Source organism: Branchiostoma belcheri, unplaced genomic scaffold, assembly GCF_001625305.1.
Source record: "Branchiostoma belcheri isolate BF01 breed outbred unplaced genomic scaffold, Haploidv18h27 scaffold29, whole genome shotgun sequence".
Taxonomy (NCBI): domain Eukaryota; kingdom Metazoa; phylum Chordata; class Leptocardii; order Amphioxiformes; family Branchiostomatidae; genus Branchiostoma; species Branchiostoma belcheri.
This window is the reverse complement of record NW_017803898.1, coordinates 1,691,155-1,718,355: the sequence shown is the minus strand read 5'-3', so window position 1 is coordinate 1,718,355 and position 27,201 is coordinate 1,691,155. Positions and strand designations below refer to the sequence as shown.

General features: G+C 39.6%; 3 protein-coding genes across 4 annotated transcripts; 2 read left to right on the top strand and 1 right to left on the bottom strand.

Moving 5' to 3' along the window:
* The first annotated feature begins 3,443 nt into the window (after positions 1 to 3,443).
* LOC109473040 (cathepsin B-like) lies at positions 3,444 to 12,766 on the top strand. Of its 2 annotated transcripts, none has more exons than XM_019772933.1 (10): positions 3,444 to 3,524; positions 5,684 to 5,810; positions 6,534 to 6,647; positions 7,136 to 7,228; positions 8,301 to 8,416; positions 8,929 to 9,013; positions 9,294 to 9,438; positions 9,875 to 9,991; positions 10,595 to 10,723; positions 11,794 to 12,766. In XM_019772933.1, exons 1-10 carry the CDS (start codon positions 3,487 to 3,489, stop codon positions 11,871 to 11,873), a joined length of 1,044 nt encoding a protein of 347 aa, XP_019628492.1. In that variant the 5' UTR covers positions 3,444 to 3,486; the 3' UTR covers positions 11,874 to 12,766. The 2 variants fall into 2 exon arrangements, with proteins under 2 accessions (XP_019628492.1, XP_019628493.1); XM_019772934.1 differs by lacking the exon at positions 8,301 to 8,416 and adding an exon at positions 7,736 to 7,851.
* Positions 12,767 to 14,009: 1,243 nt separating this feature from the next.
* LOC109473020 (serine/threonine-protein kinase RIO3-like) lies at positions 14,010 to 21,269 on the bottom strand. The gene is made up of 11 exons (XM_019772912.1): positions 20,687 to 21,269; positions 20,163 to 20,308; positions 19,843 to 19,947; positions 19,281 to 19,390; positions 18,761 to 18,898; positions 18,092 to 18,219; positions 17,451 to 17,633; positions 16,959 to 17,118; positions 16,123 to 16,293; positions 15,452 to 15,559; positions 14,010 to 14,904 (listed from the first exon to the last, which is right to left on the bottom strand). Exons 1-11 carry the CDS (start codon positions 20,908 to 20,910, stop codon positions 14,749 to 14,751), a joined length of 1,629 nt encoding a protein of 542 aa, XP_019628471.1. The 5' UTR covers positions 20,911 to 21,269; the 3' UTR covers positions 14,010 to 14,748.
* Positions 21,270 to 21,858: 589 nt separating this feature from the next.
* On the top strand, positions 21,859 to 26,503 carry LOC109473113 (squalene synthase-like). The gene is made up of 8 exons (XM_019773020.1): positions 21,859 to 21,995; positions 22,495 to 22,594; positions 23,333 to 23,514; positions 23,980 to 24,111; positions 24,602 to 24,793; positions 25,199 to 25,375; positions 25,717 to 25,869; positions 26,288 to 26,503. The coding sequence occupies exons 1-8, from the start codon at positions 21,891 to 21,893 to the stop codon at positions 26,501 to 26,503; spliced, it is 1,257 nt and encodes a 418-aa protein (XP_019628579.1). The 5' UTR covers positions 21,859 to 21,890.
* The last annotated feature ends 698 nt before the right edge of the window (positions 26,504 to 27,201 follow it).

Below are 27,201 nucleotides of genomic sequence, written 5' to 3'. Positions count from 1 at the left end.
ATTCAAACTCATGGTTAAAGCGACAAGTTCTACAAGAATGGGGAAACCAACTAGTGGGAATACCAGACTACTGAAAGTATCACTGACAAACATAGGCGAGAAGAAACAGATACTAGCAATGGCTAAGGACTTAAGAGATAGCACACACGAGGTTTATAAGCTAGTATATATACGCCCAGATTTGACAAAAAAGCAGCTAGAAGAGTCAAAAAACTTGAGAGCAAAGCTGAAGGACCAACGAGAGCAAGACCCAGAGCGAAAGTGGATGATAAGGAGAGGAAAGATAGTAGAGGTGAAGTAAAGAATCTACTACACAACAAGCTGAAGATAATGTACACAAACACGGACAACTCACTTATGAGCAAGTATGATGAGCTATGTATACGGGTCAACCAAGAAAACTACGACGTAATGCTGCTTACAGAAATAAAACCAAAACACGGAGAAATACCCGACTCTTCAGTCATGCAAATTAGTGGATATGACTTGTTCACAAGTGACTTAACGGCAGAAAACACAAGAGGGACATGCATATATGTCAAGACATCACTGAAAGCCAAACAAATCATACCACAGGCAGAGACATTTCACGATAGCACATGGGTGGAGATGCAGAGCCAAGGGAATGATATTCTAAGGATTGGGGTGATATACAGATCAGGGACGCCAACTCTAGCATGCACACGTGATGAAGCCCTACATGAGAACTTAAAATGGGCAACTAACGGCCAAGCAACACATGTGCTCTTTGCAGGAGACTTCAATCACCCAATAATAAGATGGATCCCCTCACCACATGTGCTAGGATCAGAAGGCTCAACTAACGCAGCAAACAAGTTTATAGAGTGCTTGAGAGATACATACGTATACCAACATGTGAAAGAACCAACAAGATACAGGAGTGATCAAACTCCAACAGTGGATGATTTGGTTTTCAGCAACGAAGCAGAAATGGTGGAAGGTCTTGAGCACCACGATCCACTGGGAGCGAGCGACCATGTTAGAATACAATTCAGTTTTAACTTCAATTCACATGATGAGAGGGAAAGGAGTCCATCACTGAACTATGAGAAAGCAAGTTTTGAAGAAATCAGAAATGACCTCAACCTCAATTGGGAGGAAGTACTTGAAAACAAGAGCACACAAGAAGCGTTCGATGAACTACAATCCAGAATACTCGAGTCAGTGAATAATCACGTTCCCAAGAGAAAAACAAACAGCAAGAAACAGAGGGTGAAACCACCATGGATGAATAATGCGACGTACAGAAAGACAAGGAAGAAATTTCACACGTGGATAAGATATCTCAACACAAAAAGCAAAGAGGATTGGAAGAAGTATAAGACAGCAAGAAATGCAGCTACACATGCGGCCAGACAAGCGAGAAGGACATTTGAAAGAAGGATTGCCAGAGAGGTGAAGTCAAACAACAAATCCTTTTGGAGATATGTCAACAGCCGCAGAAAGACTAGAGTAAACGTGGGAGACCTTAAAGATGAGGAAGGAAAGTTGACTACTGAGGACGGGAAGAAAGCCGAAGTGTTAAACACACAGTACGTCAGAACTTTCACACACGAGGATTGCAGTAATGTGCCAAGGTTTATACTGAAACCCCTACAGAGTGATCTACTGAAGACAATAGTAGTTACAGAGGAAATGGTACTAAAGCAACTGGAGCTACTTCGAATAGATAAGTCACCTGGGAATGATGGGATACATCCACGAGTCTTGAAGGAAGCAGCACACGAGCTAGCCAAACCTCTAACTATTATATTCAACTCAAGTATTAAAAGTGGAAAGCTTCCAGACCAGTGGAGAGAGGCATGCGTGACTCCAATTTACAAGAAAGGATGCAGAACAGATCCGGCTAACTACAGACCGGTGTCATTGACATCCATAATCTGCAAGATGCTAGAAAGATTCATATCAGATGCTATACTAGAACACATGAGATTCAACAACCTCACATGCGAACAACAACATGGATTCTCCAAGGGTAAATCCACAGTCACAAACCTACTAGAGGCACTGGATGTGTGGATGGAGGCTTTGAGCCACGGTGAACCGGTGGATATTATCTTCTTGGATTACGCTAAAGCGTTCGACACGGTTCCACATGAGAGGTTGATCAACAAAGTAGAATCCTTCGGCATAGCAGAGAACTTGCTACTGTGGATTAGAAACTTCTTGACTCACAGGAGACAGAGAGTCGTAGTAAATGGCCAAGCATCCAGCTGGAAAGCGGTGACGAGTGGCGTACCGCAAGGGTCAGTGTTGGGACCGCTTCTTTTCTCGATGTTTGTCAGTGACATACCCGATGAGCTACATAACTTTGTTTCCTTGTTTGCGGACGACACAAAGATCTATGCCATTGCACACGGGTGTGAAAGCCAGGCCAGAACACATGCGACTCAAGAAGAAGAACTCCACACGAGTCAGACCATAACACATGCGACCCAAGAAATCCACACGAGCAATCTACACTCTACATGCCTACAGGCTGACTTGAATACTTTGCAGCGATGGTCATCTAGGATGCAGATGAAGTTTCACCCTGACAAGTGCAAAGTAATGCACCTGGGAAGAAGAAACCCCACACACGAGTATACTATGACAAAGGAAGATGGAACACTCCACACGCTGAAGGTGACACATGAGGAGAAAGACTTGGGGGTGACGATTGACAGTGACCTCAAGTTCAGCACACATGTCCAGATTCAAGTAAATAAGGCCAACAGAGTTCTGGGTGCAATCAGGCACACCTTCAAGTACCTGGACAAGGAGGCTTTTCTACCTCTTTACAAGAGCCTAGTCCGGCCACATTTGGAGTATGCAACGGTGATCTGGTGTCCTAGAACCAAGAGAGACAGGGACAGTGTCGAAAGAGTACAGAGAAGAGCTACGAAGCTTGTGGAGTCAGTGTCCCACTTGTCTTATCCCCAGAGGCTCCAGGCCCTCCAGTTACCGACACTCCACTTCAGAAGACAAAGGACAGACGTGATCCAGCTTTACAAAATCACACACGGGTATGACAAGTTAAGAGTTGGAAACAGCTGCAGTATCTGTAGAGGGACCATGTTTGAACCCAGTCTTTCAACTACCACACGGGGCCACTCCTTCAAGTATCAAGTACAAAAATCACACGGGACGAGGAAGTGTTTCTTCTCTTCAAGAGTCACAAGAGTGTGGAACTCTCTTTCCCAGGAAGCAGTGTCCAGCAAATCAGTAAATGAGTTCAAGAACCATATTGCACACGAGTGGAAGAATCACCAGGATATGTACAACTACACCTTTACGTACTGAACACATGAGATGAACTGCTACCGCCGAAACTACCCGAAGTGCGGTCTCATTACCCACACAGGGTACCTATTGACCGGCTACAGGTGAGAAATACAGGTGAGAAAAAAATCGTTAACTAAGCTAGTTAGTGGGGTCAACCGAGGTCAACTAGCAGCATCACATGACTTCCGGGTTGGACATCACATGATTCTTTCTTCCTTGCTTCAACGTGTTGGAATCAGGTGCGTTTTTCTGTAGCTCTACAAGTTTATGGCTTTAATGTCGGTTTTATAAGGATTTGTAAATTATTTTAGACCGGGGATGTGTATTTTAGGTCGCTAGCTAACAAGAAATGGGTAAAAATGGGACTGACATGGAAGAAAATGACAAAATTTGGTGCATTTTTGCTCTAGTCTTTGGTCGCTGCTCTTGTGTGTTTTGCAATCAAGGTGGTTGCTTCAAAATTATGTTCAAAAGTTTTTAGGAAGTGACTGTGATTTTGTGTTCACTTAGGATCGTGTTTTAGCTTTGTGTTAGCTAAACGCAGAGGCAAGAGTTTGTATTCTGATTGAACAGAGAGCTGAGCATGGGAATTGGGATCAAATTTCTCTACCGTTGTGGTGCCTGGCACTGATGACTCAAAGTCACGGGTTCGAATCCCACTGCTAAGTTCTAAAGTATAAGATCCTAATTTCCCAATTCTACTTAGAATGCTACCTCTATTACCTAAAGAAGTCTTATATAAACAGTAGCACTAGCTGAGAAAATGATTGTCAGCTTTTTCACAGTTAATTTTTTGCAAGAAAATTAGAATAATATCTAGTAGTCTTTCAAGCTTTTGTTGTTTGTGAGTCACAACCTGCAACATATTCTAAGAGAACAATGGGAAAGACCTTTTCTGTGTCTACCCTTAGGCGATGCACCTTTATAAATTTGGTTTACCCAGGTAGAGCACTAAAATATATAACGTTATATATATACTTCCACAACCTATTTTTTTGCAAGAAACTTATATTAGATTTAGATAGTATAGTATAGTCTTTGCAATGTGGTCTTCCAAGTTTTTGTTCTTTGGTCGTCACAGCCTATAAAATAGTATAATATTCTAAGACTAGTAGTAAGAGAACAATAGGAAAGGCCTTTTCTACATGTCCTTAGGCAACGCACCTTTGGGTAAACATCTAGATCAGGTGTGCCCAGGTAAAGCACAAGGTTCTCACGAGGTGCAGCTTTCATGTTTAATCAGGGACAGGCTTTACAATACAGGGGCCAAAGTTCCATCAGGGGAGGGTGTGAGCTTAGCAGGGCTAGAAATAAGTCAGTTACTAGTTAGAAGTCTTGTTTGCTAGAACATGTAGTAAAATCTGCAAACACATAGATTTATAGAATGTCAATTAACCTGTTGATGTAATTAATATGCAGGCTAAAGTGCACATAAGAATTAACATGTAGTCTCTTTAGCAGACTCATAACACTGTTTTTACAGCTTAGTCTTTTTGAATGGGAGAAAGAAAAAAATACCACTCTTCATGTTGTAAGAATAAATTCATCATAATCAATTGTTCTAGGCTGCTATACTTGTTTTGCCTGGCCAGGGTAACACTATTAGTTACTATCTTGGAGTAATTTCAGTGGGTGCAAATATTAGATTATGTACAGTAGAGTCACATGATAATTACGTTCCAAAGGGCAGAAACCTTATCTAACACTGGAGCTTCTATAACAGCAATACATAGATTTATCAAGTAAAGGATAATGATCACTAAAACAATAGTCTAAGAGTTTTCTTGAAGTACTAATTTTTCATATCTGTGAACCACAGTTAGCTTTAGCAAGTATACACGGTTGATTTTTTGATGAGGTGTTGCAACAACTACATTGTGATTACATCAGTTATTTACGGCTATTGTGAAGATCAGGTGACAGTCACAAGGTTTACAGGTAGCCCAAGGCAGGTGACATTACACTTCAGTTCTTTGTTCTCTGAGCGTTCCCACATACATGTATGTAGGTCTGCTTTTTGGATTTGCCATTTTCAGTTGTTTGCATATTTTTTGGTCTTGCCTCTTGGGCTGCTCTTTTTACGTTTTTCAGATCATTAGATGGTAAGAAGGTTGGAGGGTATTGTAGGAATAATGTATCCTTTAAGTTAAAATTGGACAACGAAGGCCTGGGTTTGAATCCTGGCTTTGTCTCTGACCCAACATGCACGCTACTTTTCATTGTGCTTGTCAAAAAGAGCTAGCTATATAGGGGAATTTCCCCTAGTACAATGGACTAGTACATATCTTCTCTGTCACACCAGTGGAAGAGTCTCTGCTATGTATAAGCTTAACTGGCTTGAGATCATTTTCTACACTTTCTGTCTTGACTATTTTTCTCCTCTCCTGTTTGTTGTCAGATCCACAATGTTTGCCTGGGTTGTCTTGTCCGTGTTCGCGGCGGTCTCCGCTAAGGAGTTCCCGATCCACCAGCCGCTGACTCAGGAGATCATCGATTATGTCAACTCCATCGAAACCACCTGGAAGGTAAGAAATCTAAGACAGAAATTAACCTCCGGTCTACTAAGGTAGTCACACTGAACTTAACCTTTTGCCGTGCTAAGGTATGGAAGGTTAGAGATCTCACACAGAAATTAACCTGTAACCTGCTAAGCTAGACAATTCCATTAACACCACATTGAAGGTAAGAAATCTCACTGAAAAATCAAAAGGTAGTCACAACATGGAAGGTATTAGAAATCTCACACAAAATTAACCTTAGACTTGCTAACTTAGTCACATGGCTGATGGAAGGTAAGAAATCTTGCACAGAAATTAACCTTCGTCCTACTAAAGTAGTCAAATGGAAGGTAATAAGAAATTTCAGGCAGAATTAACCTTGGCCTGCTAATGTACGATTGAGAGGGACCTGCAAACAGGTGGCTGACCAAACTTACTTGAACACTCTGACTGCATTGTGTCAGAACCCCCAAAGTATAAGTCTGACTTCTGCAAACAGATCACAAAAGGTACATTCATTTGGCTCCAAAGCTGCTTGGAAGAACTTTATTGCATGACAGTTGTACATGTACAAAATTTAATGTAACAATGTATGGCAATGACTATTGAACATATAGTATGATGCATTTTGTAGTATAAAAAAGAAAAGGGTATAGAATGAAACATCATAGTTACTTAAACATCAAGTGCTAGTATACTGGTTGTTGGGTGAACATTGTACCAAGTGGACTGTACCATTTTGTATTCCAGGCGGGGTGGAACTTTGAGGGAGCGACAGTGTCCTACGTGAAGGGGCTGTGTGGTGTGATCAGGGACCCTAACAACCACAAACTCCCACTCAAACTGCACGAACTCAACGCTCAGGTAACACTTAGTATGTCTAAGAAACACTGAAGTAGATATTTGCTATCGATTCTGTATTGGCTATAGGTTAAGGTAGCAGGGAGAAGTATAATCTTTACATTAATGATGATTTTATGAAATGCAGAATATAGCTTTTAAAATTTGTAATTTAAGTGAAATCCACTTTCATAATGTTGATTTTACAATCAACACATGGTATAATATTGTATAGATGTCAATGAACATATTTACAATTCCATTTTGTCAGTTAATGTTTCAGAGACAAAATTAAAGTAGCCTACCATGTAATATATAATTAAGTCAACTTGCACGAAGAAAATAGCTTCATTTTGATAGTATGCATTAAGAACTTGGAAGTCAACTTATTTCACTATCAAATCTTTTTTATCATCCAACTTCTTTCATTCATAGTCATGCTACATACATGTAGTCTGCCATTTTCTACATTGGAAACAAGAGAATGATTTTTGTGCTGTTCTTGTTCCCAGGACATTCCGGACACGTTTGACTCTCGTACCCAGTGGGCTAACTGCCCCACCATCAAGGAGGTTCGCGACCAGGGCTCCTGCGGATCCTGCTGGGTAAATCTGCAGTTCTTTGCAGCTTTTGTGGCAGCTTTTCTGTATAATGCTGTACCCTACTCTGTCAACAGATCTAAGCCAAGGAAAATCAATGAAATTGTGTCAAGCATGATTTTTCAAGAAATTAAATCATTAACAATGCTAGTCTTGTGTGGGCATTAGCTAAAAAAATTCTTGAAAATCACATATTTGTTAGTTTTATTTCTTTAGACAGGAAATACATGTACATGTCACCTGAAGTGGGCATTTTCAACAAAAATTTGGGAGAGATTACATGTATGCAAGCATTTATCATCCCTAGAAACAGGTAGAATGATTTAGATTTTAATCTGTATGAGAAAATTTGATTTGTATAATATATAATCAACCAATCAAATGAATCAAATCAATTTGCCTCTACTCCCCCTACCCCTCAACCCCTTCCCCTCTACTCCCCTGTTCTCTTCCCCTCCTATCTACCCCCTCTTTGCTACCCCCTCCCCCTGCTTTGCCAATCTCCCCCCCTAGGCTGAAGCCGGTGCTGAGGCTATGAGTGACCGTGTGTGCGTCGCATCAAACGGAAAAGTCCAAGTCCACCTTTCGTCAGAAAACCTCATGGCTTGTTGTGAAACATGTGGCATGGGGTAAGTCCATAGTTACAGATGTTGTACGCTAAGGCCACACCAAATGAATGTAATTACATGTAGTTGGTTCTCAGATTTGCCTGTCTCTTTTTTTTTTCTGATTTGCAAAGAGAAAAAGATTCTGGTTCTGAATCAACTCCAAAATGCTCAATTTTGCCCCCAACAGTTGAGAAAAGTCCTTTTCTTCCTTGTTGTTACAGTTTTCCCATCTATCAATGCATCGGTTTGACAACAAGTTTAAAATTCATTGTTTGAATTCAACACCAACCTGGTATGTTGACCTCATGGCTCCTTTCCTAGCATTTGGCCCCGGCTATCAGAGGATGCCTAGGTCTATTTTTTTGCCCTGTCGCTTCATATTTTTTCTGAAAAAATCTGAGAACCAACAAATTAAATTGGTGTGGCCTAGATTACATTAGTACTAACATGGTGGGGATTTGTTTTTTTAGGCCCTTGCAGCTGTTGAGGCTATGAGTGACCGAATCTGTGTAGCCTCCAAGGGCAGCACCATGGCTCACATTTCTGCTGAAGACCTCAACTCATGCTGCAAAAACTGTGGCAACGGGTGAGACAACAAGCAACAAGAAAAGAAAAGAAATCAAATTGAAAAGATTAAAAATCAAGTTAACTAAACAGACTAAAACAAAAAAATGAAAGAAATTTGAAATTGATAATTTTAAACATTCTGAAATCTGATCACTTTCAATCAATTTTTTGTTTCAAATTGTAGGGACATGATTCTGATGGTTTCAAAATTGAATGAATTTTTACCGAGTTACCGTCTTAACAACAGTTTTGAAGTGATTTTTGTTGCAAAATAAACTGATTTCGTTCATGGCTTTTGGATACAAATGATTCCGACCAGCTGATTCTGACTAATAAAAATTATAAACTGTTAAGGCAAAAAATTAAAAAATGTGATTTTCTTGGACTCTTAAATCCTTTTACTTGTAGGTGGTTTGTTCTATTACAGCCTGCTCGAAAATTCTACTGGGTCAAAATCATACCATGTGACCACACCGTAATTCAATGATTATTACATAATTATACTGAACAATAATTTTATACATTTACCAGATGCCATGGTGGTTTCCCTGAGGCAGCCTGGGAGTTCTGGAAGAGGGACGGCCTGGTCACAGGTGGGCCCTATGGCTCCAAGCAGGTAAAGCAGGCTTGGCTGTACTGTACTGATGTTTTATAACCCCATATGGGCTAGGTGACACTGTCGCAAGACACAATGATAAATTCATTCATTTATACATTCACTCATTCATTCATTCATTTATTCAGTCATTCATTCACTCATTCATTCATTCACTCATTCATCACTCATTCTTTCACTCATTCATTCACTCATTCATGTATTCACTCATACATTCATTCACTCATTCAATCACTCATTCATTCATTCCTTCACTCACTCATTTCTTCCCTCCCACCAGGGTTGCCAGCCGTACGAGATCGCCCCCTGTGAGCACCACATTAACGGTTCCCGTCCCGCCTGTGGTAAGATTGAGCCCACCCCGAGGTGCAAGAAGTCCTGCGAATCTGGCTACAACGTCACCTACGAGAAGGACAAGCACTTCGGTGGGTCACTGTGTGGTTATAAATGTATTTAATATCAAGCTTTTATTTACACATTGCATGTGAAGTTTTGATTTTGAAGGCACCTGATTTTGTTGCACGTGATTATGATGTAGGTCAACTTTTTGTGAGTGAAAAACACTAATTATTAATAATGTACATGTAGCTAGAATTTTGTTGGGAATAACTAACTGTAACTAAAGGCATGTTTTTGACATCCTGTGGTTGAGGAGAGCAATACCTTATGTATGTTAAAGATATAGACCCCAACACATTTATAAAGAAAGAAAATAGGGGTCCATCTCAGTGTAAGTGGATCAAACCTTGTAGTTTGGTCTCTTGCAACAATCTGTGCAAAACTGGTACAATGTATACGTACTAGGTAATTAATATATTTGAATATATGAACAGCATATTAAAATTGTTTTACGTGTTACAGCCAAGTCTGCCTACTCTGTGAGCGCCAAGGTGCAGCAGATCCAGATGGAAATCATGACTAACGGACCAGTGGAGGCTGCCTTTACTGTGTACGCTGACTTCCCTCACTACAAGTCTGGTACGTAAATCACTCTCTCACTCACACACACACTCACTTGCACACTCACACACTTACTTATTCACACACACACACACACACACGTACTCATGCACACTCACTCAACCACTCAAACACACACTCACTACAAGTCCACTTACTGGTGATAGGTAAAGAACCTAGGTTTTTAGAAACCCCCATCAAGTGCTTTTCATTAAAAAGTGTTCTAGAAACCCCTATTAAGTGCTTTTGAGTAAAAAGTGTTCTAGAAACCCCTATTAAGTGCATTTTATTAAAAAGTGTTCTTGAAACCCCCATTTAGTGCTTTTCAGTAAAAAGTGTTCTGAAAAGCATCCAATTCTATAGCTTTCCTGTTGACCAATCAGAATTTGTGGAACACTGTTGCAAATCTGTGTTAACTGATCCCATTGGCAATTTGTCAAGTGGTAACCTACTATTGACCAATCAGAATGTAGAACACATATTGAGTGGAATGTGTAATGTAAGAGATCTCATTGGCTGATTTATGAAATGTAAATTTGTCGACCAATGAGAATTTGCGACAGACATATGTAACACAATATCAGATGTGTTGACTGCTCCCATTGGCTGATGTTCCTCCAGGTGTGTACCAGCACGAGTCTGGCGCGGAGCTCGGCGGCCATGCGGTGAAGATGATTGGCTGGGGCACGGAGAGCGGGACTCCCTATTGGCTGATCGCCAACAGCTGGAACTCTGACTGGGGCGATATGGGTAAGGATTATGTCATGAACTTTGAACTTTTACCTTAGAATCTGGTGGCACCACTAGTATGTATCATGTTACATGTGCAGCACATATGATACTGATAACAGTTGTAGTAGTTAGTTTAGTTATTACATGGTACAACATAAAAATAGATACAAAAATACACAAGAGTAAAGAGACTCTTTTCACACAACCAAGTCTTATATTCAGCGGACGTTTCGGTGACCGTCTGTCACCTTCCTCAGGGCAATTCTGACTGGTTCATATTGCACAGCACAGGTGTTGCTGTTGTAGATGCATTTTCCTGTAATCTCTTAGACTTTTAGTACCAAAGACAGGACCAGATAGACGGTCATAGACCTTCTAGTACCAAGGACAGGACCAGGTAGACCTTCTAGCACCAAGGACAGGACCAGATAGACCTTCTAGTACCAAGGACAGGACCAGATAGACCTTCTAGTACCAAGGACAGCACTAGATAGACATTTTAGTACCAAGGGTAGCACCAGATAGACATTTTAGTACCAAGGACAGGACCAGATATACCTTCTAGTACCAAGGACAGGACCAGATAGACCTTCTAGTATCAAAGACAGCACCAGATAGACATTTTAATACCAAAGACAGCACCAGGTAGACATTTTAGTACCAAGGACAGCACCAGGTAGACATTTTAGTACCAAGGACAACACCAGGTAGACATTTTAGTACCAAGGACAGCACCAGGTAGACATTTTAGCACCAAGGACAGGACCAGATAGACATTTTAGTACCAAAGACAGCACCAGATAGACATTTTAATACCAAGGACAGGACCAGATAGACATTTTAGTACCAAGGACAGCAACAGATAGACATTTTAATACCAAGGACAGGACCAGATAGACATTTTAGTACCAAGGACAGGACCAGATAGACATTTTAGTACCAAGGACAGGACCAGATAGACTTATATCATGATGTATTCAGTCCCAGACCTCCCGAAGGTCCATTCTCCCTCCGGCCTTCAAAAAACCCTCAAAACAATTTCAGAAGTCTGACGTTGCTCTGATTTTTTCTTATTTTCCTTCTTGCAGGTTTCTTCAAGATCCTGCGTGGTCAGGATGAGTGCGGTATCGAGAGGGACATCGTCGCTGGAGAGCCCAAACTCGACTAGAGACAGAAGTCGCCGCGCCGTACCCACCCTTAGAACCATATCACTGGTCACTTAGTGTTAACCCAATAAACCTGCTTGCATTTCTGACAAGTATAAAGTAGAGTGGATTCATTCCTCAAGCCAACCAACATCTTTCACACCACAGTCTTCCCTCATTTAGAGCCACAAAGTTCCCATGTAGAACTTTTATTTTGCCTGTTGCAGTTGGCTTCAAAAAAGCCTTGGTATTACTTTGAGTAGCCGACAAGGTGAAACTGGTTGTGACTGGTTGAATAAAAGATCTAACAGGAACATTGTAGCTCCAGATGTTGGTTACATGTAGCTCAAGGAATGAATCCACTCTACTTTATGCTGCTTGCATTTCTTTAAAAGTACCACATTTCAATAGAAACTCATTCACTGGTGTTTGTAATTCTTCATGCCTTTTCTACTCTTTTCGAAGAAAAATTGCTGCTGATAAAAACATATAAATTTGAAAAAAAAGTTCTGGCTTACAATAATAGGAAATGTGTTTAAGAATTTGATAAAGATTGTATTGAATTTAATAAAAGATTTGATATATGTTTAATGTCTGTGAAAGTATTTGGGTGACAATTATTACGTAAAGTATTTCCATGCTTTTCAAAAATACAATAGCAAAATGCACATACAGTAATAGTAAGCTGGTCTTAAGTCAATTCTTCCGGGTAAGTCTTCCATTAGTTTTGTAGCATTCTGATGTACACACTAGAACTTAAGGGATTGTACTACAATTTCTTATTAGTTTGGGGCCATTTTGTGGAAATTTTACGATGCTGACTCTTTTCTGTACTTTCCAGAGAAGCTTTTTGCAATGAGGACATGTAAATTTTCTTCCATTGAACTAAAAAAATGCAAACACAATAAAGAACTTTTAAGAAAAGTTTGAATCTTTACTTCTGGATAAAATAAGAAAATAATGTCAGACGTTTCAGACGCCGTCCGGCATCTTTCATCAGTGAAATATTCAAAATTGCGGTAGAACTCGGAACGGCACCGTTAATTCTAAAAGTATTTATGTTCTAAATAAACAAATAATAAGTTAGCAACAAGCGTTCTATAGATTCAATATACAATACACATGGTAAAGTATTAACTAATGTAATGATAAAGATAAGTGAGTCCCTAGATATGCTGTAAAGTAGAATCCCATGTACTTGAAAGTTCAACTCTAAGTCCTCCCTTCCTGTTGAGTGATGGTTTATAAAGTCTTTCATAAATCGCCTCCTTAACTCCACGCTCAAACCAGCGCGCCTCCCGGTCCAAGATGTCCGTTGATTCAAGATGAAAAGAATGTCCTTTATGTTTGTCCAGATGGTGCCATATGGCCGAAGAAAATCCACTGTTACTGGCCCTGCAGTGTTGCTTATATCTTTCCTTGAGCGGCTGACTGGTCTCCCCGATGTACGTTTCTTTGCATTGATAATCTTCACATTTTAGTCTGTAAATGACATCCGATTTCACACAGTTAAAAACTTAAAAACTGTGTGAAATCGGATGTCATTTACAGACTAAAATGTGAAGATTATCAATGCAAAGAAACGTACATCGGGGAGACCAGTCAGCCGCTCAAGGAAAGATATAAGCAACACTGCAGGGCCAGTAACAGTGGATTTTCTTCGGCCATATGGCACCATCTGGACAAACATAAAGCACATTCTTTTCATCTTGAATCAACGGACATCTTGGACCGGGAGGCGCGCTGGTTTGAGCGTGGAGTCAAGGAGGCGATTTATGAAAGACTTTATAAACCATCACTCAACAGGAAGGGAGGACTTAGAGTTGAACTTTCAAGTACATGGGATTCTACTTTACAGCATATCTAGGGACTCACTTATCTTTATCATTACATTAGTTAATACTTTACCATGTGTATTGTATATAGAACCTATAGAACGCTTGTTGCTAACTTATTATTTGTTTATTTAGAACATAAATACTTTTAGAATTAACGGTGCCGTTCCGAGTTCTACCGCAATTTTGAATATTTCACTGATGAAAGATGCCGGACGGCGTCTGAAACGTCTGACATTATTTTCTTATTTTATCCAGAAGTAAAGATTCAAACTTTTCTTATTAGTATTATCCTGGATGATTAATCTTCACAAACGTAATAAAGAACTTTGTTCAATCAGTTTTTCGTCTGTTCTTTTTTCTTTAGTAAGTACAGCTCTGTACAAGGCATTGTCTGTTGATAGTTGCAGAGCAAAGCTAAATCAAACTAAAGAACACAATCTTACACATGTATCTCTAAGCAGATGTTGGGAAAATTACTTCTTTGTCACAATTGGCTTTCCCAACTAAAATGTGGAAACATAAATTAAGATTTTACTTTCCAATTAACGTATGCATGAAGACTGATATAAAATTGATTCACACTTTTGTATACAGCATGTATTCATGGTCTGCCAAAACTTTGTACATTTTCTTGGCTTATGGTGATTTGGTATATTGTGCTACACTGATTTTGGAACTACTTACATGTAGAAACTTTTGACTTTGCACAATCAATGCCTTCTTTCGGTAAAGAAAAGGCAGTGCTTTAAATACAGTGCTTACATTTTCATTATGAGGCCGCATGTAGACATAAACATAGGATCATACTTAACTTAAACTCCATATACTTTCCTCCATCTATTTGTCACTATATGTATACTTGCACACAAGATATCAAATAATACAATTCTTGTTGCAATTCTGTCCAAATAATAATAATAAATCATACAGCAAACTACAGGTTTCTACACATATGAAAGAAGACCTGAATTACATTATATTTGATAAAACATTCTGCAACATGAGTCTATTTTGACAGTTCTACTGACAGTTTTCTAGTCAATAATGTCATCATGCGTTGCTATGTTTCATCATTGTCATCCTCTGAGTTTCCGTCTTCTTTTGCCTTTTGTGCTTCTTGTTGGAGCTTTGAGCGCTCGAAGAAGTAGTCGAAGGCGAAGTTTTCACGAGACATCCCCTGGCTGAGGTACTCTTCCTTTTTCTCATAGGTCTGGATCTAGAAGTAGAGAGAAAATTTCAAAATAGATTATTACAAACTGCTTGATTTAAATCAAGAATCAGGACCTATACATACAAATGTAGCTTTTTATCTACAATGACTTGCTCCAGAAACCTGTTGGTGCAAATTTTGTTGTGTAAATGACATTGTGTATTGTTGCCTCCTAATGTATTTGACAAAACTTTTTGAAACTCAATACAGTGAGACTGTAGTAAGTTTGTGGGATTGCCCCAAAGACAGATAATACTTTACCTCCTGTTGTGAATTTTGTGTAACTTTTGTTTCCTATTGGACTATCAAAAAACTTGTCTTCACTTTATCTGCATATAATTTCAAATGTACTTGTTCATGGTTATATAAAGCTGATGATTTTGAGATCTCACCAGTGTCACTGATGAAAGCTAGTGGATACTACCTGAAACGTCTGTCCGTTTCCAAAATCATATCCTGTTGCTTGGCGTTCCTTATTACCTGGATGTCTAACCTTCATTGGCATACGTGCTATTGCGATTGCTTGTATCAGAGTTATAAAATTGCCTCCTACCTGTGCCAAACAGTCCTTGTCCTCCCCAGCCTTTATGTCCATGTCTGACACTTTGTTGAACAGTTCATGCGGCCGCAGTACGTTGGGTACTCCCTTACTGGTGAAGAACTGAACAATGCACAAAAGAGAAAACTCGCTGAGTGTACGGTCGGGTTAAGGCCAAGAGAGTGCAAGGCTCAGTTTGTTTGAACCTTTGTGTATTCATGAGAAGTTTAAATCAGCCTGCAGACCGCTTTTCTCTTTTATTTCATTGAGATCTAAAGGAAGGAGGTAAGGGTCAGACATAATATAAAAGCAAGATACAGTTTACACACAGTTTAAATACAACAAAATCTATAAACATGCATAGTACAAAATACAAATTCAAAGTAAGTCCAATTTTTTGGGGGAATAACAGTTTAATCTTACTTCATAACTATAGTCGATTGCTAGGTCTTTTTATTGAAAAAAAGACTTAAAAGAGAATTTAAGACCTGCAGCACACTACAGATGATTGTATCAAGTTCACTGAGGTAAAAAAAAACTGCACTTTCAAATATACTATTGAGATGCGCTTTCAAAATTTGTTTCTGACCTGGTACAAATTGGCCTTTGGACAGTCCCTGTACACACACAAACTCAACCACCCAAAACAATACTTCCATCTAGAGTCAGAAGTCACAAATAACTACCTGGTAGACATTGCGACAGTCCCTGTACAGGAACTCGAGTGCGTGTGGATGCTGCGGCTCCACGGATTGGCTCACGTCGATGAACCAGATCTGTCCATTGTGCCACAGCATGTTGTACTCACTCAGGTCTGCATGGATGAGGTGGCAGTCACGGTACATTCTGCACATCAACTGTGGAGAAACACAGGATATTAATTTGATAACTTTCAATTATCAATCATATACTTATCACTTATTCTAATTGTTCCAGGCCTGAATTTGTGATAGTTGTCTTTAATTTCTATTGAAACACTAAGCCTTATTTCCATGACCATTTCGTGCACTTCATCTATCCATCCCTCTGCAATTATGTACATTTTTGTACACATCAAACATAATGTATACAGATGCACACATGTGCACCATGTACATGCACACACACAAACACACACAAAAACACACACACACACACACACAAACGCAAACACAAACAACACACATTCACACACACACTCACTGACACACTCACTAACACACACACAAACACCACGCACACACACACACATTCACACAAACACACACACACACACGCAATCACTCACACACAAAATCACACAAAATCACACCCACATAAACACTATTCTCTTTAATTTACCTACGCTGTACAAGTACAACACAAACTTACATCCAGGCACTGAGCGTAGGCCTGCTGCCATTGGTCAGCTGACAGTTGGATGTCCTTGAGTTTCTTGGCCGGCTGCTGGTTCTGACCGATGAACATATGCACAAACACACACACACACACGTATACTCTCTGATTTACCTATTAGTAGTACTGTAACACATTTAAAACTTACATCCAGACACTGAGCGTAGGCCTGCTGCCACTGGTCAGCTGACAGTTGGATGTCCTTGAGTTTCTTGGCCGGCTGCTGGTTCTGACCGATGAATGACATCACCAGGATGTGCTTCCTCAGCAGGACAACTTCCGGGCACGGGATGCCTGCACGACGCATTCTGTCAAAAAAATTGAAGAAAATATGTATATACGCCAAAAAAACAATTACTCAACTAGAAAGGTAACATTTGCAAAGCAAATGCGTAATGTTTACCTTCGCATATGGTCTGCTCTGTTGATTCTTATTCAAATACATTCACATACATGGTGACAGGAGTCTAAATCCCTCCTACTATAAAATTGCAACATGATGTAACCCAACACCAGTTACCATGGTGACAGACATCTGGTTCAGGACACTGACCTTCATTTGGAGAAGATAAAGAAACAGAGCAAAAAAAAACTATTGATTGATATCCAAATAAGTGAAGACAAAACTCTTTCAACTAACCTGTTGAGGTTGTGCATCTCCTTCTCTGCCCACAACTTGATGATTTTGCGGGGGTTGAGTTTACTGAAGCGATCCTTGAAGCGGAAGTCCTCCTTGATGTAGCGATCTCGTGTGCGAAACTCGTTCAGCGTCGTCTTGAACACCTTGATGGCACATTCGTTGGGAACCAGGAGGTCACCCATTCTGGAAGACACAAAAAAACACACAGGGAAAATGTTAGTCAAAATTTTTTAAATCTATCTAGTTGCTTGAGTAACTGTTTCGTTGTGTAATGCATTACCTGGATGTCTAACCTTCATCGACAAACCAAGGACAGTTCATCTGAAGGTGGCAAGGTGGTCTTGTGGTTTTGGTTATAATGACTCAGAATCTGAAAGTTCTGGGTTCAAATCTCTGAATGGCCTTACTCTCCAAGCAGAGGTAGGGTTTTGGGGATTTTTAGCGTGTTTTTAGGCCTTTTTATCAGGGTTTCTTTTTTGCACTGAATTTTTTTTTTCCGCAAAAAAGAAACCCTGATAAAAAAGCCTAAAAACACGCTAAAAATCCCCAAAACCCTACCTCTGCTTGGAGAGTAGAATGGCCTCACTGTTATATGCTTGGGAAAGGCAAGTTTTCCTTCATAAAGAAATAAAGTGACTTACTTGCCACCGAAGGCATGAAACACACAGGCCTCCTTCCCAGTACTGATGCTGCCGTTGATGCACTCCAGGATCTCAGCATTCACCAACTTGTACAGCAGCAGACGGGTTTTGGGGTCAATGGCTTGTTCCTAGAAAAAACAAAAAAAATACATGGATGAAGGTTAGAAAATTCTGGTATACAATATTCACAGAACACCAGTGAATGTTAGACATCCAAGTAATAAGATATGCCAAAAAAACATATCAAATCTTACCGTCCGGTCTTATGGAGCTTGTACTTTTTGTACAAAAGTGGCGTGTTGAAAGTAGTTAACTGGTTATGTGAAGTTCAAGTTTAAAAGCGAATTGTTATGTGTAGATACTGTTCAATGCCAAGGAGGGACATGAACACTATCCACACTTAAGAACAGAACTGTCCTTGGTGCTGAACACCATCAACACATGAAAACAGGCCTGTCCTTGGTGTTGAACAAGGATTATGAATCTGTGTATATGAAAACTGTTTTATTATACAAACCTGAGACCAGAAAATACAACGTTGCAGTCTGGTCTCAGGTTTGACATCTTCAATCCTTCCACAAAGGTGGTAAATCTTCATATATAAAAAAATATTGGGTCTTTCTTAAGCTACATGTATAAACCTCAGGAACAGAGCACGAGAAGACTTACAGCTGTTGAGATCTCCTTCTTATCATGAACCCTGTGGCTGCGATGGTCTTCCTTGTAGGAGTGGACTTTCAGTGTGTTGTACACATGGTTGGGTAGAACCATGCCTACACTGTCTCCACTGTGGAAGTCTGGGGGGAACTGGACAACATTGTGTGGTGTTAGAAATCTTAGTAGTACAAGCTACTACAACACTAATGTTAGACATTTTAGTGTAGTACTGTGCAACAATGTGTAGTGTTGGGAACTTCAGTCTAGTAGACAATTGTGTAGTGTTTTAGTCTTAAGTACAGTGCAACAATGAATGAATAAATGAAGACCTTTATTGTACATGTGTAGCGTAGTACAACAATGCAGTTTTGGTGTAGTACAACAATGTGTAGTGTAGACATTTAAGTGGAGTACAACTTTGGTAACTAAAATTGCTTATTCTTTGTGTTGGATTGAAAGTTAAAACTTAATCATTTTGCCATTATGAATATTATAATAGATTTTAACGTTTCTATGATAAGTATGAGCAAACCTGCATCATCCTAGCAGAGTTTTTCTGCCCACAGATCTTGGCGTCATGTTTGGTGACCATGTTCTGTCCCCGGCCTGTGTACCCTCGCTTGGGCACAGTCGCTGGGGTGTCTACAAATTACAATAGTACAAATATGAACAATGTAAATAACAGCTATCTATGAATACAAAATAGCATTACTTGATACAGATATACATTCCACTTAAAGAATATATAACTAGAAAGATAGTAACATTTGGAAAGCAAATGCAGAATGTTTACCTTCATATGGTCTAGCCCAACAAGCTACTGCTTTGTTTATTCTGAATCAAACACATTCAAATATGGTTACCAGCCCCTCCCAAACTCTGTCCTGCAACTTGCTACATAATGTAATCCAGCACCACAGGGTGTCTGCTGTAGCACCAGTTACCATACTCATAGTGACAGCCAAAGAAGAAAAATGACACACATAGCAATTGTAGAAATGACTATGGAAACTCACTATCAATGACAACAACAAAAAAACCTCACTACACTGAGGTCATTAACTTAAGGAAGAATTAATTAAACTACTCGTTACCCTGTTCCCAGGCATCCTCTGGTGTGTCCAGGTCCTCATCACTGCCACTGCTGTCCTCTGTCTCTGCCGGGTGAACCATTCGGTAGTTCTCAAACGAGATGGTCACTGTAAGAAAAAGAACACACATACTGTTATTCTGTAATTCACTTTATGTTTGTGGTATCAAAAGGTCACTGACTGAGGAAAATGGAACTTCATGTTCACAGTGCTGGAAAAAGAAAGTCAATGAAGTATTTGTTGACGGTTGACAAGTTCATGGTACAGAAGTGACCACGCAAACATAAAAGTACCACGAAAAAACTTAAATCGTTGGTGCTGACCTCTGCTGTCTCCGTTGACCTTCTTCTCCTCCATGCGCAGCATCTGGTCATGTTCAAGGTCAAACTCCCGCTGTAACATCTGGGCCAGCAGAAGGTCATCACTGACGTCAAGGTCATCTGTTTGGGCAGCCAGGAAGTCTGGTCCACTGGAAAATATAAAAATGTTATGATTTGCACTTATTCACATTGCCTTATTACTACTATATATTATGTGATGTAAAAGACATACAAAACTTACTACTAATAGATTAATTACTTCAATTTGCCTACCAAATTATAAGTCATGTTCTAAAATTAGTAAGAAGCAAAAACAGTGACTGCTAGTAATTTACTTCCCGAAGCACTTAAAAAGCAATATATTCTATATCAGATATTATACGAGAATCGTCTGATATACAATCAAGTTGCCATGGCTACTTCTTTCTATATTCATAAATACTTTTAGTAAACATTACTAGTATGTACACATACAGGTAAACAACAAAGCCTAAATTATGGTTATGGGTATATTTTTAGTTACGAACCTGCCAGCAGTTAGCTTCTGGAAAGTCTCCTTCTCTTCCTCTTGTAGTTCCTTGGCCAGTTCTTCGCTCATGACATCCTCAAGTGAACAAGGGGCCGGCGCTTGACAAGTCTTCCATGGACTAGAACTCGAAGCTTTCCCCCAAGCGTTTGTAGTTGGTACCGGAGCCGGTACAGGCCCAGTAACCGAATTTGGCTCTAGAACAGCTATCCCTGATCCTTCCATCGTTTTCCGTAGAGTTTATCTTCAATATATACACTTTAAAATCTATACAAAATATCTACAAACGCTGTCGATTTATACAAATTGGTATAATCAAAAGTATGTACAAAATTTGCTGTGTTCGCACTTGTAGCCGGTGCGAAAGGGGAGGGTGGATGGTAACAAACCTCGAAAAAAACGTTCGAAGCGCTCTTAGTCCTCTCGAAAGGTGGTTGTGAAGCAACTTGCAGGTGCTTTGGTAGATATTGCACAAGGTGAGATAATGGTTTTTAGCATGAAAGCGCCAAAAATAGAAATAACGCGGGAAAAATTGTCCGAAGGCAGATTTCTCCGCCTTGCGCAACTGCCAAGATGGCGGCAGTGTGACGTATCAATTTGGAAGCAACCATTAATCTGTAGGGGAATTTTTGACCATGTAAGCTGAACAATTAAACATTACAGAAATATAAATTGCAAGTAAGAAAATTTAGTAAATTTCTAGAATAAGCATCTAAATATTAATAAAACTGCACTTAAATGCATTTAGTAACTGTAGCTTACTGAATTTGTAAAAGTACAGTACGTCCCCACACACTATTAGTCAAATCTGTAAAGTCTCGTTCTCAGAACACTCTGTTTATTCTTCCAACATTCCATACATTTTTCGATGTATATTGCATTCTTAATTTAAAAAAACATTCATAATTGATTTTAGAAATCCTTAAAAAATAGTGATAAACACACAAAAATACTTAATTCTTGACTTTATTCAGTGTAAGAACTTGGGAACAAGAGTACGAGAAGTCACCTTATTCCTATCGGCTCCTCTGATTGGTCAGGACTTCCTCAGGTGGGATTTTTGACCAATCACAACACAGGACCAGAAACCAGGTCTTCTGCCTTTGCTAATGTAGGTCAGATGCATTTTCTACAAGATTTCGCCCAAGAAAAGCCTTGATTCTTGAGCTTTCTTCAACCTTTACGTTCACTTAAAGCTCATAAACATGGATCTTATGCGTTCTGTCATTGCTGGGCATCCAGAAGAGGTTTATTCTCTGCTTAAATTCAAGCTAGGAGGCTGCGGAACTGTCCAGACGAAATGCCATTACGTGAGTAATTGCTTTGGCCTTGGTGCTAAAATGGTACTCTATTCACTATTACATATATTTTATATGTTATGTGTGTGTTGCCACCATTAAAGTTTCTTTTCTTTCGTCAATTGGAGCAGATTTTAGTGATAAAATTCTTCATTATGGTACCCAAAGCGTTCTGCTTTATAACGTTAATACGTTTTGCTTTAGAGAGTGACATTTAAAAGATCTTAAAACAATTTTTGGGGGAGTGTCACTCGAAACGTCCGGAAGTAATTGATACTAACGTTACATAAGAGTTTGAATTTTGCCTTTTGAGTTTACTTTAAAATTGCAATAGCATCTTCCAAGAAGGGTGATACTAGTACTAGTATTACATTCACATCATTTTTTCTAAGTAACACAGTTAAGCACATTCATGGAATTAAGGGTACACCTGCAGTTTGGAGGAAAACTGCTAGATGGGGCTCCTGTATATGTTGTATATGATATATGATATATAAATTATTTTCTGTAGGACCAAATGTGCCCCAGTATGCGCACCTGTTACCAGTACCTGAACCAGACCAGCCGCAGTTTCGCTGCCGTCACTCAGGCTCTCGACGGTGATCTCAGGTGTGTCCAGTCTCTGTCCAGCTCAGTGCCTAGACCAGTCCTAAGTTTGACACTATTTACATACATGCACACTCTCATTCACTATCCGGTTAAGTGTCTGTTGTTTCTTGTCTTCTAAACAGTTAGACATGCTTGCACACCAATGCTAAGGCTTGATGGCAGCCTGCCATTTGCCTCTTTCCTGTGGGTCTTAATATTCTAACTAGCCTCATGCACAGACTTCTGGCATGGCCGCATTTGTTTTTTCTATGAGCAACTATCGCAGTGTTTTTTTTCCAGGGGGAGGGCCTTTTTCTTAAGATTAGAAGAATTATGAGCATTTTACAGATCAGATGTCCATGATGACAATGTAAGCCTAGCTACATACATTTATACTAGTATTAAGTTAGCAACTCTGTGCACAGTACATCTTCAATTTGATACATGTGTACTTCTGATGTTTTACCAGAGATGCGGTGTGTATATTCTACCTGGTCCTGAGAGCCCTGGACACAGTTGAAGATGACATGACCATTCCGCTGGCCACAAAACTGGACATGCTGCATAACTTCCAGTTGATATATGTGTAATTCTGTATCTGATATTTCCTAGAGATGCAGTGTGTATATTCTACCTGGTCCTCCGAGCGCTGGACACGGTTGAAGATGACATGACCATTCCGCTGGCCACCAAACTGGACATGCTGCACAACTTCCAGTTGATATATATGTATGTAATTCTGTATCTGATATTTTACAGAGATGCTGTGTGTATATTCTACCTTGTCCTGAGAGCCCTGGACACAGTAGAAGATGACATGACCATTCCGCTGGCCACCAAACTGGACATGCTACATAACTTCTACACCTACCTACAGGACCCCGGATGGAGGTTCATGGAGAGTAATGAGAAAGACAAGAAAGTCCTGGAAGATTTCCCAACTGTGAGTTATGATATTTTAACCCAATGAAAACAGTTGTAAGAAAAAAATGTTTGGTCAATACATTGTGTTGTCACAACTTCAAGTAGTGCTCATTTGTTAAAGAAGAAAAGAAGGAAAACATATTGTATTCCCCCTTCTTCTTTTTCTTCTCCAAACAAAAAAAGGTCAATGCCCTGGGCCAGACAGCTGTCACCATGGTAACAGGTGCTCTAGCAGACAGTCTCCATCTGGTATTGGGTTACATTATGTAGCAAGTTGCAGGATGGGGTTGAAGGGGCTGGTCACCACATACAACATATGTGACATGTTTGAGTAAAAATAGTTTGTTGAGCTAGATCATCCCAATGTAAACTAAGGTAAACATTATGCATCTGCTTTGCAAATGTTACCTTTCTAGTAAATTCTACTACTATCTTTTGTTTCCTCCTTTTTTTCTCAAAATCTTTATGAAATTTTTATTCCCAGATCTCGCAGGAGTTCCGTAAGCTGAAGCCTCTGTACCAGGAGGTAATCTCTGACATTTGCAGAAGGATGGGAGCTGGCATGGCAGAGTTTGTACAGAGAGAAGACGTGGACACACTGGAGGAATGGAACAAGGTATCTGTTTAGCTTTTCTGAATCTTGTCCAACTGCATTTTCCTAGGAGTTCAAGCATCCAAATAGTCAGAATTTATCAATTATGATTCTTATTACTTTAGATCGTTGGATTGAATTGAATCTTAGGATTTGTAAATAGGGACCACCCTAATACTTTAACAATTAACGCCCTGATCAGAGTTATTGTTGACAACACACGCATGCACGCGCACGCACAGACACACACAAACACACACACGCACATACATACAGACACTGACATGCACACATATTATATCACGCATGTATTTTGTTAAGGCTCTTGAATTGACACCTGTTGTATTTTCTTGTTATTTTGTCCAGTACTGTCACTAGGTAGCAGGAGTGGGAATCAGGCTGTCCCGACTGTTCATAGGGTCAGAGTTTGAGGACCCGATAGTCAGAGAGGACACAGAACTGGCAAACTGTTTATTTGTGTTATCGTTTTTTTTTTTTGTTTTATTCTGTCCAGTACTGTCACTACGTAGCCGGCCTGGTGGGTATTGGGCTGTCCCGACTGTTTTCCGGGTCAGAGTTCGAGGACGCGATAGTCGGGGAGGACACAGAACTCGCCAACTCCATGGGCCTGTTCCTGCAGAAAACTAACATCATCCGCGACTATCTGGAGGACCAGGTGGACGGCAGGGAGTTCTGGCCTAAACAGGTGATTTAATCTTGTTTACTTTAGTCTGTTACCATGGTGATGATGATGTTACCATGGTAACTGGTGCTGTAGCAGACACCCTGTGGTGTTAAGTAACATTCGCATACTATGAAGTAAAACATATTCTTTTTGCTCATCAAACACATAAGGTCGATGACCTGGACCAAATGCTTGTCACCATGGTAACTGGTGCTGTAGCAGACACTGTGGTGTTGGGTTACATTTTGTTCATTATGTTGCAAGTTGCAGGACAAAGTTAGAGGGGCTGGTCACTGTATGTATGAATGTGTCTGAGTAAGAATAAACAGCAGTAGTTTGTTAGCCTGGCTGGTGAAGATAAACATTATGAATTTGCCTTGTAAATATTATCTTTCTATTGACAAATGAATTTTTCTACTTTCACAGGTTTGGAGTAAACATGCAAAGAAGCTGTCAGACTTCAGACAGCCGGACATGTCCCAGAATGCCCTGTGGTGCCTGAATGAGCTGGTGTCGAATGCTCTGCTACATGTTCCTGATGTGCTCAAGTACATGTCCAGGCTACGCAACCAGAGTGTCTTCAACTTCTGCGCCATTCCTCAGGTAGAAACTTGTTTATGCCTCAAAGCTTAGTTATAGAGTTCAAGCTTGTTCCAACACAAAGAAAGAACTCACCATAATTTTACGGAATAATGCACTACTAGTTGTGTTGGAACAAGCTTGAACTCTATAACTCATTCATTCATTCATTCATTCATTCATTCATTCATTCATTCATTCATTCATTCACTCATTCATCCTCTTCGTCATTCATTCTTCCTCTTCTTCTCTAAACACCAGATGTCTGTCACCATGGTAACTGGTGCTCCAGCAGACACCCAGTGGTGTTGGTTTATATTATGTAGCATCAATTATATTGGTTTGTTTGTTTGTGTGTTTCCTAGGTGATGGCCATCGGAACCCTGGCCCGTTGCTATAACAACATCAAAGTGTTCCGAGGCGTGGTGAAGATCAGGAAGGGAGAGGCAGTGAAGATGATGATCCACGCGACAAACATGGAAAACTTTAAGGACATCATGAGACCATTCTGTGAGGAGGTAAAGTCATTTTAAAGGTTTCAAGATAAGAATTTTAAATGTCATTGAGTCCTTTCTAAAAGTAGTGTTTGCAATTACAAGGAAAGTCTAGCCTCTACGAGGCTTTGGAAGTGACTGGAAGGAGTAGAAATTGGCCAAATAGTCAGGAGCCACAACCTTTAGTGGACCAACTCCCCTGACATGTTATCTGTCTATTTGGTCAATTTCTAGTCTTTCCTGGAGTCACTTCTAAAGCCTAGTAGAGGCTTACATGTACATGTAGGGGAAGGTCAATATTCTTCAAAACAAAGCTTTCTAATTCCACTTTTGAAGTCTCATCTCTACTGATTTTCTTTACCTAATCCAAAATATTTTAAACAAATATATTATGTAAATTAGTTTCCCTCTATGTAATGAAACTTTGTGTCTCCTTTTGCAGATTGCCAACAAGATGTCCCCACACGACCCTTCATACAGCCTCACCATGGAAACAGTGGAAACAATCCGACAACTCACAACAACAAGCCACAGCCTTACAGTCCAGAGTACCCTGACTCCTCTACACGTGTCCTGTGCCCTGGTGGTAGCCGCTATCACCTGGCAGTACTGGACACAGATACACTGGATATATGAACACTATATTGAATGGAAATGATAAACTATCTTACAACTGTACAAATGTATAATCTATATGATAACATTCTGTCATTTTCCATATGCCTGTGCCCTAGTGGTAGCCGCTATCACCTGGCAGTACTGGACACAGATACACTGGATATATGAACACTATATTGAATGGAAATGATAGACAAGTAGATTTGACAAGCTCACAATTTTACAAAATAATGTGTAATTATGTTTACCCAATGAAAACATATTGTTATTAACACCTTTTACAAAAATGTACATAAATTTTGTTGTTGAATTGTTTTAATGTCAACAGTATTGTAAAACCCTGTATCCTGTAAAAGCAGAATAGTTTATAAATTTCTGTTATTATAATTAGCTTAATATACATTTATAATTTACAACCAGGTGAAAAGTTTTTTTTTTGGGGGGGGGAATAAGATTCAAACAATTAGCAATTCAGAAGTAATTGATGGTGAATTTGTAAGTCAGTGACAGCATAACTTTGAATGCTGACAAAATATACTATTGCAGATTCATTCGTAAAAACAGTAAGTAGTTTTGATGACTTTTGTAATATGAGTTCCAGGCATTACAAATGTCCCAGAATATCTATTTTTGTAAATTATGGCCATTGTAATGATAAATGTACATGTATATAAATGATGCTCTGTATTGTGTCTATCCCTCTTGGTACTGGGAAACACAAATTTCATCAATATACAT

Coding starts and splice junctions, on each gene's coding strand:
- LOC109473020 (XM_019772912.1), bottom strand. CDS start 20,910: ATGGAAGGATCAGGGATAGCTGTTCTAGAGCCAAATTCGGTTACTGGG. Junction 20,309..20,686: donor CAGAAGCTAACTGCTGGCAG/GTTCGTAACTAA, acceptor TATATTTTCCAG/TGGACCAGACTTCCTGGCTG. Junction 19,391..19,842: donor AGAGGATGCCTGGGAACAGG/GTAACGAGTAGT, acceptor TGTAATTTGTAG/ACACCCCAGCGACTGTGCCC.
- LOC109473040 (XM_019772933.1), top strand. CDS start 3,487: ATGATTCTTTCTTCCTTGCTTCAACGTGTTGGAATCAG. Junction 9,439..9,874: donor CGAGAAGGACAAGCACTTCG/GTGGGTCACTGT, acceptor TACGTGTTACAG/CCAAGTCTGCCTACTCTGTG. Junction 9,992..10,594: donor CTTCCCTCACTACAAGTCTG/GTACGTAAATCA, acceptor ATGTTCCTCCAG/GTGTGTACCAGCACGAGTCT.
- LOC109473113 (XM_019773020.1), top strand. CDS start 21,891: ATGGATCTTATGCGTTCTGTCATTGCTGGGCATCCAGAAGAGGTTTAT. Junction 24,112..24,601: donor CACTGGAGGAATGGAACAAG/GTATCTGTTTAG, acceptor TATTCTGTCCAG/TACTGTCACTACGTAGCCGG. Junction 25,376..25,716: donor ACTTCTGCGCCATTCCTCAG/GTAGAAACTTGT, acceptor TGTGTTTCCTAG/GTGATGGCCATCGGAACCCT.